Below are 15,266 nucleotides of genomic sequence, written 5' to 3'. Positions count from 1 at the left end.
TTTGCAATTGTGCAAAATGTTTTTGTGGCTGTCCCATCACCATGACTTTTTTAATTTATTATCCTTTAGTATATTCTTAGTAAAAAGTTCAATCTGTGCAAGATTTTCGGTAGGTAGTCAGTTTTGTCATTCCTACATTTTCCATTTGGCAATTCCTTATTATTTCATTCTTTAATATTACGAAGAAGATTGGGCTTAAACTGAATTGGAAAATTGGAAGAAAATCACAATTATCAACACAGTAAATTGCTATTATGTAAGCAAATATTGAAACCTGTATGGACATGCGGAATGCAATTATGGGGATGTTCCGCGAGAACTAATAAGAACACAATACAATTATTTCAGAACAAGGTCCTGAGAGGCATTGTAGGTGCATCGCGATTGATTGTTTACTCAGATATCGACTGTCACTCAGGAAATCAAGAGAATGGTAAGGAAATATGACGACGGACTTCATTCTTATATCAATATCGAAGTAATACAACTCTCGAATAACGCCAGAATAGCACACAGGCACCAAAGAATCAAATTATTTGATCTTCTGTAGTGCAGCGTAGTGATGTGTATAGATTTTAATAGAAAAACAGTAGCCTTAATACAATAAATACATAAACATTATTACCCCAGAGAATAAGACAGGGCCGATGGGTCTTTCTAGATATATACCTAAATTTAAGTTAGTTATTTGAAGACAAATTGTAGAATAGTCGGCAACGATTAGTAATAATAAATAAAAAAAAATAAAGAAAAAATTTGTGAAGGAAAAAAATTAAAATTCCCTTTTACTAAACACTAAAGGACACCAACAAGACGAAAATTGAAAATAAAATAAAATTAAAGACAATACAAATCGCAGCCGAATAAAAGACGGATCCTTTGTTCGTGAAACTGGGGCCCGCAATTTTACACGCATTAAAGCAAAACGGAATATTCTTTTTGCATTCTCAAAAGCATATCTCGGGTTTTCTCTCCGCCACCGTAACGACACGTCACGAAACCTGCGGAGCTATAATATCCTTTCGGCGAAAACAAGCAGGTTACCAACTGAAAATAAAAGCGCCCGTCTCCGACGGAGCATCACTAAAACAAAGACAAAGGATCCCGACACCCCTAATAGTTGAGGGTGGGGGTGCGCGGCAAAAAGTGAAACGACCCCTGGATATGCGTTAATTATTAACAGGCCGTGGATTACGGCGACGCGTATACAATCAATGCAATGCTACTTAATCCTGTTTGGTGGGTGGGGTTAGGAAAAAAAACATACGCTGGATGTATGCTTCCAATCAGGAACGATCGCTAATCCCGTTTGTTGGCTTGCTTATTACGTTTACGTTTACAATACAGGAATATGTCGATGTTGTTTCGTTTGGTAACAATACAAAATAGCACAATGCCAGTTTATAATGCTCTCTGATCTGAATGGTATGTTTGCTAATAGACATTTGCATACAAATAAACGTTTCAAGGTTTTTCAAATTCTAATTTCGTTTAATTTAATTATTTTGTTATCACGGCCCAACAAAAGACTTTTTCAAATATTTTCTTCTCATCTGGATGAAGGATTTTATCCAAAATCAAGGGGATAATATTATACCATGCCTCAATCCCAATAACTGTTCTGAGAATATTGTAATGGTTAGTCCTTTATTGAAGTTTCGGGAGAAATTAAGCACCATTATAATTTGAAAAAAGCACCAAACTATGGCCTTGTTACGGGAGAAATCCTTAAAAGACTCTAGTGAAAGCCCTTGGACTGTGAAACGGCTCGAAACTATTCTAGAGCAAAGAAAGGTGATACTATCTCCAATTTGGTTTCAGGAATGTCCAACAATTGACCAAGTACATCGAATTACAGATGTAAGTGAAAAATATCTAGAAAATAAAGGTGTATACTCTGCTGTTTTTCTAATAAGTTTCTATTTGGGCTAAAAAATTGCGAATCAAATTGAATGAAGCAAAATCTACACAAATTGGAGTCACAAATAGGGGATGCACGACACAGCGTGTCTTTATTGACGGTACGCATGTTCTATACGCTAACATAGCAAAATATCTTGGACGCCAAGCTCAGATGGAAGGAGCATATAAACAAGAAGTGCCATGAACGCAACATCAAGTTTAGGACAATGTATTGATTGCTTGGCCGAAATTGTTAGTTATCAACCTACAACGAACTCATTTTACATCAGCAGATACTGAGATCAGTGTGGAGCTAGGGAATTCAGATACAGGGTTGCGCCAGTGATTCCAATGTTCAAGTAATTCAAAGGTTCCTAAATAAGGTGCTAAAGTGTTTTGTGAATGTACCTTGGTATGTACGCGTTTGTGACCATCATCATAACCTAGTAATTGATAGGGATACGGACACTATCACAAGATTTGCCGATTCTTATCAAAGAAGACTCAGAACCACGTCAACACGGAAGCGTCCAGACTTCTAAATATGGATAATGCCATTAGATGTCTCAACCGGAAAAAACCTTCTGATCTTGCAAATCTTTGAATAATAAGTGATTGAGTAGAAAATACATTAGTTGTAGGTGTGAGTAGTTAATTGTGAGTGGTATTACTAGCTTTAATAAATAAAGTAATTAAAAAATGTTTTTATTCACTAGATGTACTTATTTCCGATAAATATTATTGTATATACATATTTTTAATTTTGCTTTTAGTGGTTTAACAATCTGCCCTTATGTATAATTTCTCAAAAACGTTTGAGATTATTGACAGTAAACTTATAGGCCAGCAGGAGGTGATATCTGATGTTTCTCCTGGTTAGAGAATCATTATTACTTTTTTTGCTTTCCAAATATTAGGATAATAATTCTGTTGACTGTACATTCTATTTGGATCATTATTTGGTTTAGATGTCAAGTTGAGAGTATTTTCTAATTATCCAGTACAGTTTTTTAAATTTGACTCTATTTATTTTTATTTATAACATAGTACGTTTTAGTCTAACAAATTAATCTACCATCGAAATGTATGCCAAGGTATTTCGCTGATTCTGCTTGAGGAATTAGGTTTCCCTCATTCGATCAAAATATTGTTTTTTTTTATAACATTTTATTTATTTTTAAAATGAATAATAGCGAACGAAAATAAATAGCGAATATAACGAAATATATATATATATATATATATATATATATATATATATATATATATGTATATATATATATATATATATATATATATATATATATATATGTATATATATATATATATATATATATATATATATATATATATATATATATATGAAAACAAATAAAAGTGAAGGAAATAATTGCATTGTTATATACGTTTAAATAGATTCAACATAACATAAAATAACTATAATTTATAATATGTATATCAGTGTCATACATTGTATTTAATTGTTGTTCATTTTACAATACATTATTAACTCAATCAATAATTTACGATTTGAGCCAATTCATCCATAAAATTCAGTTAATAAAACGTCTAGTTATCGAAAAATTTAACTTACTATCTGATAAATAATCATTAGGAAGGAATCTAATATGAAACTTTTATAAAGACCCCGGCCGTCCTCTGCCTACGCACGTAACAAATAAATTCGTTGCCTTAAAATTACATAAATAACTCCTAATTTATCCTTTCGTCGTCCAGGAGAATGAAAATGAACTTAAATGTACATATTTATCTTTTTTAACAAAAGTCTTCCGTAGAAGGTTTATTTGAACAGCAACAGATGAAGTTGATTAAGAATTTAATAAAAAGGAAACTGAAAATATAATATATAATATGTATATGTAGAATAATAAAGAAATATCTTATGTTATAAGTTTGTTATGTAGTGGGAAAATAGTATATTTAAATTTAGAAATATATTAAAATACATAGAAAATAGAATTAATTGTATTTTTAAAAGGGCTCGCTATTTTCTTGGCAATTGTACTGACTGTGCATTTTTACCTCTAATCCAGACAAGGAGAAAAAGTAATACATTTAGAAAGAATAATTTATAATGAGACTAATATCAATGAAGCTATCAGAAACAAAATAATATATAACAAAAATGTAGAGAACTAATGACAACAAATGTTGATGAAGTTCTCAACACTACATAGCGTCAATACAGATAAGGTCTTGCTGATAGGTCACTGAAATACTTGATTTTTGTACTTTTGATTGATTTTATTACTTATGGCTAACTTATCAATAGGAAAGAGTGCCAAATAAACTTAGTTATTGTCGATTTCTTATCTTATGTGAAAACATTAAACCGGCGCTGTTATCTGTTGAAGTAAGCAGTAATCATAAGAAGGGAATATCCCGTCAATATGGCATACGTGATAAAATATCCAAAACTGATATGTTTAACGTTTACAAACAGTTTTTGATGAATTTTGTAAACCAAATTTTCGATTTTTTGACTTTGAAACGTCGTCCATTATCACTACATGATTTATTGCACATTTCTTTCAATCAAAGCAGAAAACTATAGTGTTGCTTGGTTAATATCAAATTTGCCATATTCAATATAGTAACAAATAGAGGTCTTCTAAGTGATTCGAAGCAACATACACTGAATATTATCGACAGATGTCTAACCCCTCTGAAACCACTGAAATCTGATTTTCGTATATGTTATATATCTGAAATATTCGTACTAGCCAGAGACGGACTGCAATAGTTTCTAGCCCCAATAAAAGAAAAATTTCAGTTTGTCAATTTGAGAAATATATCAGCAATCAATATATATATTGCTAAGACTGTGAATTAATTTTGAAGGGATGTAGTATATTCTTATATTAAACAAACCAACATTGGTTGTCATATCACTGTGTCACTTCCTTTCACTTGTTCAGTGAATCCCTACTAATATAGAGGAGTATGCGTATTTTCAATCGGTGCTATAAATAAGAATTGCCTAATTTGTTGTTATTTTTTTGGTAAGTTTTTATTCAATCTGGTTCTTCAAGTTGTATTTATGTTTATATTGAATATTACAATTAATTTGTAAAGTGGTAAAGGTTTTTAAATATATTATTTACTAATTTTTAAATTATAGATTGTCAAAAATATTCAGCATTATATTTTTATATGTTTTCGGCAAAAAATGAAATGTCCATAAAGATTGTCTAAACTGTTTTTTTTTAGAAAGGCACCCAAGGGTTTTGATCTCCAGAACGTTAACATACCAGGTTTTATGATCCTTGCACCAAATCTTTCACAGCTAAGCGTTGGCTTCCTTTATAAAGGGGTTCGCAATCAGAAAAGAATTGAAGAACTTATTAAGAAAAAAAATAGACTTGTATAAAGCTTCTATAGATAAAGACAATCACAGAAAGTCCATAACAAAGTAGGTACAAACATTAAGCTCGGAAGAACAAACTCTTTTTACCACGAAAATACAAATGGGATTAAAGTTTTTAATATAATATGTTTAGCGAGTCTTCAGTTTTTCTATTCTATGGATTACAGTTTACAGACAGGAAAACGATAACTTCAATGCATATGTTGTAAATTTTGGGTACACCAAGGATGCTCACAAATGGAAATAATGCTCATTTTGTTTATAGATTTGTTCTGCAAATTAACATAACATTTGTTTTCTTTATATTCTATTTGTATTTGTAATGGTGTGCAACGCGATACATTTTTGCAGCTACTGTGACCCCAGAATAATACGTATAGCCAGCCTGTTATACTAATATGTTTGAATTATCATGCTTACATTTTGCCCTACTATGTTTAATTTTTTAATAGAAAAATTATGAAGTGGCATTGTAGACTCCATATTGACCACACATTACCTCTTTCGACGTGACAATTATAATTTCATTTACATGACCAGTACTTCGATAACATCACATGTGTCTGTTTAGTGATAAGCCATATTTAATATATATGTATATATATATATATATATATATATATATATATATATATATATATATATATACAAAAGTATCCACAGAGTATAGGCTAAGAAGGAGAACTTGTGGTTGGTTATAGACTGAAGATGAAAGAGTGTCGTCTAGTTTTTAAATTAATCTTTGTGTAATAAGAAACTGGCCTAAACGAATTAATTTAGATGAAGAAAACCATCAAATCTGTGGAAAATAAACATCAGCGAGCACACAAAGTCATTTCATTATGCAAAGTAAATTATCTGTTACAGAAATTATCAATTACAGATACGTTCTTCCGACGATAAGCTGCGAATATCAATTTGATATTAATCTGCGTCACATATCATGAACGTGCGCATATTGAAATCGTTTTAAAAGTTGTTAATTATAGGATTAGAATTATTTTCTAACGGTATACGCCCATATTAATTATATATATTACGCAATATAGCTTTAATCCAATTTTCCATCGTACGGACTGGGAATTATCAAATGTAATTCAATTACGATTTTCATCCGACATTGACAATTATATATTGATTTTTCCGATCACTATCAATCAGATTTAATATAATCAATTATATCTATAAAAATAAATACGTCAGCTCTTTTGTGTTGATAAAACATGCGTTAAAAAGAGGAATTTTCTCCCTCGTTGGTTTTAGAATTAGAATAAGGAATAGATGTAAAAATAATAATTTTTAATTAATGTCCAAACGCTTCCCAACAAGGGAATATTTTGCGATAATCCATATTTTTATTAAGTGCTTGCATGCTTTTTGATCATGCTTCTCTTTAGGAATGCCACGACAAAACTTTAGCACATCACAGATATTTCATTATAACAATGAATAAAAATGAATTCGAATATTATAAATTCTACGATTAAAAAGGCTAGTCATGTTATTTATGTAAACATTACAAAGATACTGTTTCTTATAGGTTCCGTGCATGATTATGATACCAGAAGAATGCGACAAAACTATAGCACCCATGCAGTCCAGTAAACGATTAAGTTTGAGCAGTACGATTTTAAGCAGAACCTATAAGTAAGGAATAACAGGTCAGTTGAAAAATCCCCGAGATGACACATAAATGGCGTTACTAGAATTAAATCCATATGTTCTTTTAGTTGGCCCTAACCCTCAAAAGATGCGCGTATAAATTTGACAGCTACAGAAAAAATGCAAAAATGAAGCAAAAATTTGGCTTGGAAGACATTTTCGTCGAATGAATAGGTGATCGCCGAAACTGAAGCCTATTTTGAAGCAAAGAACAAATCGTACTACAAAAATGGTATCGCAAAGTTGGAGGGTCGCTATAATCAGTGCATCAGCCTTGAAGGGAATTATGTTGAATAAAAAAATAATTTTGCCAAAAAAGAAATGTGTTTTACTATGGTAGACCGGGGACTTTACAATTGATCTGTTGGCTCTCTCTTTATAATCTTTTCATGAATATAATAAATAAATGTTTTTAATTGTACAAAAAGATAAAGTTTCATTTTTAATAAGAGTTGTAATGAAACATTCTTGATGTGCTAAAGTTTTGTCGCGCACAGTTAGTTTTCCATCAAAAATTAAATACACTACAGAAACAACATTCTTAATTATTTGGATAGTAGTTTTAAGTAGCTTATTTCGATTTAATTTTCATAAACCGTATAATAATGACCTGGGGCAGGGTTTGTCTTCCTAAACGGTCTGAGGAATCCGAATTTAAATAAAACAATTAAGCCAAGTTATGGAGGGTACGGGGTGCGCCTGGTTCGAGCCAGCTATTGGAGGCAGCTGTCCTAAAAGATTTAACAATTCTCCCGACGTGTTAAGCCTCACGCTTAATCGGTTAATTAAATAGCGAGATTTGTTCAGTTATCTTATTAGATCTTAGTTAGGGGATTACTGCTTATTAAGGAGAATGGTAATGGCTAGGGCCGAATTCGGACTAATGAACTGTTCTGGTAACGTTTGTGAAGTTCGGTATATTTAACGGTCTGTTGTTAATTTGATTGTTCGAATGGATATGGTTTGGTTATTGAACTGAACCAATAATGTGCGTTAAGTTTTAGTGTGTTGACACCTGACATACGAGGATTGTCATTTATATTTTGAGCCTAATAATAAGGACAGTAATTTATTAATAAAAATCGTTATATCATTGTTGATCTTCATGTTGATCATTACACTTTTTGCATGCGCTTAAACCAATCTTGTTGAGAATTTTTCAACTTCGATATATAGATACCTCCAAAACCCTGCTTCTTCAGGCAAAAAACATTGGCTATGCAATTTATTTTTAGGATTTTTTTTTCTACTCAAATAAGTAGATGTTTCAGTCGATGTATCAAAGCCTTTTTTAATGTGTCACGAAGCACTCCTAGTAAACCAATGGTTTTGTACCACTCGAATTTCACAGTTTGACGATGGTCTAACGGCGTGGTTGCTACACGTCCAGTTATTTTGAAGAAACAACTGAAAATTTTCTCCGAAGGGCTGGAACATCCATACAGTGGATTGTTGCTTGTTTGGTTCATAAAACTATTATACGCTATCTGTGCTATTTCTTTGCCCCAATTGATAATCTTGAGATTTTGTTAAATTATGTGGATCCAATGGGAACAGCTGCAATTATTATTGGTGCTTGTCAAACTAATGTTGAAGATGACTCAAACTCATTGAAAGTCACATGAAGATCTTGTAATATTTTGTGCAGGGTATCCGTGTTTTTGCCACAACTGATTTTGCACATCTGTTTTGAGGAAAGTTAAAAATATCAAATTTCCATTTGGTGATGCTAGTTGAAGCTTAAGAACATTTAGCATTGTCAAGGCCCAACATATTATAACAACTCTCGTTTTAAAAAATATTAATGTCTCCTTCAATTTGAATCAAAATATATCAGCTAATTTTTGAATATTTAATTCTAACAAATTTTAAAATATCAGTTGGAGTGGGCTGATACACGATGCATCTTTGATCGCAATAAGTGGATATCACTTGAAAAAACATCAGGATGACATTGGACAATATTAAAATTTGATTTGACTAATACTCCGATTTTTGCAATATCCACAATCAATCGACTACTTATATTTTAGAAAACAAATTCGAGTCTACTGATTTGGTAAGCAATCTAGTATACAACTTGTCTCAAGCTGGTGTTCAGAATAACCTTTTTTCTTGTTTCAGAATGACCAGCTAGAACCAAATGGCCTTTTGCTGATGCCGCTTTGGGCTCCAAATAGTGGAGTGTTTTGCGACAGAGACCCTGTATTATGACTGTGATTCTTAGTTGGTTATCTAACGAAGTTTGTGGATGGATAGGGATTTTATCAAGATGTTGTCGTGTTCAAAGGCGCTTAAGGAGAACTTTACACTGAGCATGTTCGTGAAATTCTTCACCAATGGGATGCCTTATTTGAGGTGAGTGTTGGCGTTCTTCATAAACCATGGGGCATTGAGTAAGAGGGATTATTTTGGACACCTAAAGTAGAGCAAGTTGTCTCTCAGAGACGTACCTATACCACACCTGTGCTCTGAAGGGGCAGACTGGACGGACTAGCATTTTATACAGAGTCGCTTTCTGAAGGATTGGGAGTTTACTTTTTCTGCAGAGGAGTGGAAAGAGTAGACTGTACAAATCATGTCTTTGCAGATAGCATGCTGGATTTGCGCTGACCATTGGAACCTGGGGTAGAAACGGAGACCAAGGTATGGGGTACCTTCTGGAGCCAGGGGATAGGAACTTTATCGATTTGGAGGGGATTGACGCGGTGCTCGGATTTATCTGCAGCCGGCATAATTTATACCGTCGTTTATGTTTTGCGAATACCGTCGGGAATGTAACCGGTTGTGAAGGAAGCTGTGTCATCTGCATAAAATGCTCTGTGGGATTATTTATGGAGTGGGAAATCAGCTATGACAAGATTGTACAGGACAGGGGCTAGTGGAGCACCTTGCGGGTCTTTTGCGGAGATTTGTTTTCGAGAGGAGACTGCGTCACCGATCCTCACTTGAAAGGACCTACCGTCCAAGTATGAATCTATTAGGGAGATTAGGTCATTTGGTAGACCAAGCTGTTTCGCTTTGAATATTAAACCGTCGTACCAAACTTGATCGAAAGTTTTGGAAACATCTAAAAAGATGGCTCCAGTTTTTCTTAATTCCTGGGGAAGTGTTGCTGCGACGCGAGCAGCTTGTTGAAGGCTTGAGTGTTTGACACGGAAACTGAATTGTTCCTTCGAGATTATGTTGGGTGCGTCAATGAAACTGTTTGAAGCGTGTAGTATCGCTTTTCCGGAAAGTTTGGAAAGTGAACTAATCAAACTGATGGGCCTATAGTCAGATGGATTAGACTTAGCTTTTTATCTTGGAATGACAGCGACGAGCGCATGCTTCCAATTCTTTGGGAAATGTTTTAATCTCAAGATGGAGTTGATGATGTTGGCAAGCTCTGATGGTTGCTTGCTAGTGAGGTTTTTCAGATGGTTTACTGTTATACCATCTGTGCCTGCAGCTTTTTTATAAGGCAGGCGTTTTATCGATAGCTGGAGGTCTCTGGGAGAGACTATGTAAGGAGAGGATAGTGTCGTTTATTATGGACAAAATCTGTTGAGGTGGGCCAAGAGATGGTTTGCATTTCCTTTGATTCTCGAATGAATTAGCGAGAGCTCGGCTTTTTCCGTGTTTGTTACGTGTTATGTGTTTCCTGCGATATCCGTGGAAGAGTCGGCCTTTGGAGGGGGGAGTGTGTTCGAATTTTTAACCAGAATAACTCGAGGTAGTCTTTGGTTGACCCTCATTTGGCTCTAGATATTTAATTTTAACTAATTTTTAAAAAATCATGTTTTTGTATCAACAATTTAGTTTTGATTTAATAACTTCCGTGTCGAGAGGCCGTGTATCACTTATTATATTAAATAAATTATTAATTAAATTATTAAATAAGCGGCAATTAGATTATAAATTAGAATTAATTAGAAGATGAATTACATCGGGAAAAATATGATAATATGATAGGACTTTTTCTATTTAAAATTTTCCAACTATTTGATTGATTTCAAGACGTTGGTGAGCAGTGTCGTGCTGAAAAATTATATTGTCGTATCTTTTTTCTTCGGTTCACAGTTCAAGCACCTTAACTATAGTCGATAGCTCTCCCCAGTTAGGGTTTCATCTAGTTCTAACCCTTAATAGTAGGTCATATCCTTTTGATCTTAACAAAGCGTAGATTTGCAAACGATGTTGATGATGCTTTTCACGTTTATGTCTGCAATTGACTCTTTTGATCACCTAATTTTCTCGCCATAAATTTAAAAACTTTTCAATGTATCACTGAAATTTTATAATATAAATAATTATTTGCACATAAATGATCATTAGATTCAGACTGTTTTAGCAGATCTTTTTTAAAATCTCCTTTTTACCAACGACTGTCTATCTCGAGTGGATTTTGGACAGTTCAACGTGGGTTCCTAACCAAGACCCTCGGCATTAAACCTACTGATTGGCCAGTGACCAACTTAGACTAGAAGACATTTCCAGTCACAATACGCCAAAAAAAAACTCTTCATTTTGTCAGACAAGCAATGAAAGTATAATAGTGAAACGACGGAAACTACTTAGCAACTACTAAGTTATCTGAAGGTTCTTTGAGAGTTTGTTTTGGGTTTTCATCCAATAGGTCTTTAAATTCATTGTCTTTGAACTTTCTTGATCCTCTTGAAGTGTTAAAGAATATTGAATGTATAATTTTGAACATTCCATTATTAGCATCTGTAACCACTAAACCACCTAATAATGCTAAATTAAAAACTCTTTTTTTACGTAGAAAAAGTAATAGTAAAAGAGTTATTAAAACCCTTTTATTGTTGATATCTAAAAAGCTGTTGATATATTTTTATTACAGGGAATAACAATTTTCAGGAAATATAGAACTTTGTTTTTATTTCCATATATATTATATACATATCGCCTTTACCATCATAAGTTAAAAAAAATGGAAATGAAAACATCACACGGGAGAATGAGTTCGTTAAAATTCGATATTGGCTTTTATACATTAAACATGACCAATTAGGCCGATTGAATCAAAGGAATTCTTTCCGGCCGTTTTTTTCTCCAAAGGGCAATAAATCTGTCGAAGTTGGACGAAAGTTATAATTGAATTACGGTTGCCGATTTCCAATCCATCCGACGAAAAATTGGATTATTATTGAATTACGATATATATTTATTACTAATATGGATTTTTCACCGTTATATGTATTAGGTGCTTGTGTGTATCTTGATCGGCGATATCTATTGGTGAAAATACGAAATATCAGTGTAAACAGCCTTTCAGTTTTCTAGATAAAATAATCCTAAAACACTTTTAGAAACATGTGATGGTATTGCTCCGTTATTTTTCAGTTGTCGGTTTTGGTTTTAACAACTTAAAAGTGGTGATTTTGATAACAATGATAAAGAACGATTTGGAGTAGCGAAAAAGTTCATAAAAGACGATAAATTGCAAGACTTATGAAAGGAAGACACTGCTCATAAATTTCAATTTTTACACACCTTAGCAGATGATTAGTCAACTATTACCAAACTATTATATGCAAAAGCACGTACGTAAAGTTATGTTTGAATTACGGTCGCCGATTTCCAATCCATACGACGGAAAATTGGATTATTATTGAATTACGATATATATTTATTACTAATATGGATTTTTCACCGTTATATATATTAGGTGCTTGTGTGTATCTTGATCGGCGATATCTATTGGTGAAAATACGAAATATCAGTGTAAACAGCCTTTCAGTTATCTAGATAAAATAATCCTAAAACACTTTTAGAAACATGTGATGGCATTGCTCTGTTATTTTTTAGTTGTCGGTTTTGGTTTTAACAACTTAAAAGTGGCGATTTTGATAACCATGATAATGAACGATTTGGAGTAGCGAAAAAGTTCATAAAAGACGATAAATTGCAAGACTTATTAAAGGAAAACACAGCTCATAAATTTCAATTTTAACACACCTTAGCAGATGATTAGTCAACTATTTCCAAATTATTACAAGATTTACGGTCGCCGATTTCCAATCCATACGACGGAAAATTGGATTATTATTGAATTACGATATATATTTATTAATAATATGGATTAGTCAACTATTTCCAAACTATTATATGCAATAGCACGTACACTGTTGTAGTTCGAATGGGAAGTTCTGTCTGACCCAGCGTCGTCACTAGATTTAGAGCCTTCTGATTACCATTTGTTTAGATTACACACACACTAGAAACGCTGAAGAAGTACGAAATTGAATCGCTCATTCAATCGTTGCTAAACTGCATTATTTTTTCGAGATGTTTTTGCCATGTTGCCAAACAGATGGGAGAAAGTTGGAAAATATTTTGATTAATTCTCGTGTACATACTGTAACCATTTTTCTCTATAAATACCTTTTTAAGTTAAAAAAACATCAGAACACATGCAACCGCTTAATGTATCTGTAAGCATTATTTTAATATTGAATGTGTTATCCATATTTACTTCCGTTCAATATATCTAAATTGTCCGCACTCTTGTCCAGGTAAATATCGTTCAAAATTCTGTCAAACTCTGAGCTGAACTCTTAATAACATCTTAATTCAATTGGTGAATGTTGGTTCATGATATTGGAATACAAACCAGCTAAAGATCAAATACGTTAAATTTTAATCTTATTAAAATTTTGTTCTTGAAAATTCTAGAGAAAATTATGAATTCATGAATATTTGCTGCAACGTTTCAATGATGGCGGGGAATGTTCGAAGATGAAGCTCAAACCGAATGGAAATCTGAATGTTTTGAACACTTGGTTCAATTGGTGACATGGCCTGGTTGAGTAGCCGAGCCATTTACATAACAATACCTTAAAATGACAATGGTAATAGTCATACTTCAATTAAGTGTTCAAATTCCGCCAGAAATGAATTTAAAAATTGTGGCAGACAGTACATCTTGAAGACGTACGTATAAAAAAACTTTAAATTATATATATTTATATGTTTCTTTTTTCGATAGAAAGAATATTTTAAAAATTACAGATTACTCTTGATCATCTATTAATAAACTGATTACTGGATGAATAATCCATTCACAGTTAGTTACATTGAATTTATAACTAATGTGGACTAACTAAAATAATCAATAGTGAATCTGTGATACAACCGTCAATTTACAATAACTTTGTCCCACTACCAAGGAAAATAATTTAAAAATATTATATAAAAATGTTATTAATCAACCCAATTTGATAGACATCATCAAAAAAATAAACAAAAAATAATAGTCACTTACTTACCTCCCGTTGCTGGTGTATCTGGATCTTCTTCATTATAACCATCATCATCTTCTTCAGTTGCCATCATCTGTACTATTGGTATTTCTAAAACAAAAAAATCATAATTTATTAACTCTAAATGTTGAACAATATAGCGATGCGTACATGCGATGAGTGCTCACAGCACCTACTATACTTACTGATACATGGAGCAATATGTGACCGACTTTGTTGATATCCTTTAGCACAACGATTGCAGGTCAGTCCAACTACGCCATCTTTACAAGGACACTGACCGGTTGCTTGGTTGCAAGTTTTTCCAGAAGCACCGATAGGATGACAATCACAGGCTGAAACAACGAAGTATAACAATAAAATTCACGAATTCATAACACGTGTTCATAAAAAAACTCATTTTCTGGCTAATTTATAGCCTCGTTTCAAAATATGTAATTGTTTCGTTCGTATAAACTCCCCTATTAGTGAATATAATGGTGTTTATAATATTTACGAGCTAAAAAAAGTAGTATTAACCTCAGACTGGAGTCATCGGCTTATAAAATGGGTTCTTCGAATATCAAAAACATAAAATAAACGCTATCTCGCCTCGAGGGGGTCGTTTTCGCGTTCTGCTACGTGTTGGTCTGAGACAAAGGAACGCCAGATAACACAAACTTTATCTCAACATAATATAACGGCCTGCGAAGATGATAACAATAACAACTAATCTTAATTTCGTAAAGATTAAACTAACTGCCTTCGTAATAGTTCTTTTTCGGTCGATAGAGCGAAATTGATAACATAAATATAGATATAAAATTGTAAGGAGTATTGATACAAAAAGGAATGTATCGAAATTATTAGGTAGTAAAATTTTAATAGCAAAAAATGCATTATACCACTGCGGGATTCAATTTCTTCTACTATTATTTAAGCAAACAAATATATTTTTAGACTTTGCTGGTTGACCTTTTTGAAACTTTGATGAGCCTAGTGACTAATTTATAGATTATCCCAGAAAACATCCGGTCTTACCCTGTCTGGTTACTAGTGTGACTGGAATG

General features: G+C 32.9%; 1 protein-coding gene across 2 annotated transcripts in view; it reads right to left on the bottom strand.

The window, feature by feature from the left end:
- NetA (Netrin-A) overlaps nucleotides 1–15,266 on the bottom strand; it is a 473,673-nt gene that overhangs the window by 24,110 nt on the left and 434,297 nt on the right. The window contains exons 3-4 of one of the 2 annotated variants that reach the window (XM_076408822.1): nucleotides 14,403–14,552; nucleotides 14,220–14,307 (exon numbers count right to left, since the gene is read on the bottom strand). In XM_076408822.1, coding sequence (XP_076264937.1) covers nucleotides 14,220–14,307; nucleotides 14,403–14,552 — 238 coding nt within the window. The remainder of the gene's footprint in view (nucleotides 1–14,219; nucleotides 14,308–14,402; nucleotides 14,553–15,266) is intronic. The other variant, XM_076408821.1, reaches the window with a different exon arrangement.

The sequence above is a fragment of the Rhynchophorus ferrugineus genome, unplaced genomic scaffold, assembly GCF_030347505.1.
Source record: "Rhynchophorus ferrugineus isolate W39M unplaced genomic scaffold, kcgeb_rfMv2 rfM6, whole genome shotgun sequence".
In the NCBI taxonomy this organism is placed as follows: domain Eukaryota; kingdom Metazoa; phylum Arthropoda; class Insecta; order Coleoptera; family Curculionidae; genus Rhynchophorus; species Rhynchophorus ferrugineus.
This window is presented reverse-complemented; position numbering and strand designations above follow the sequence as displayed.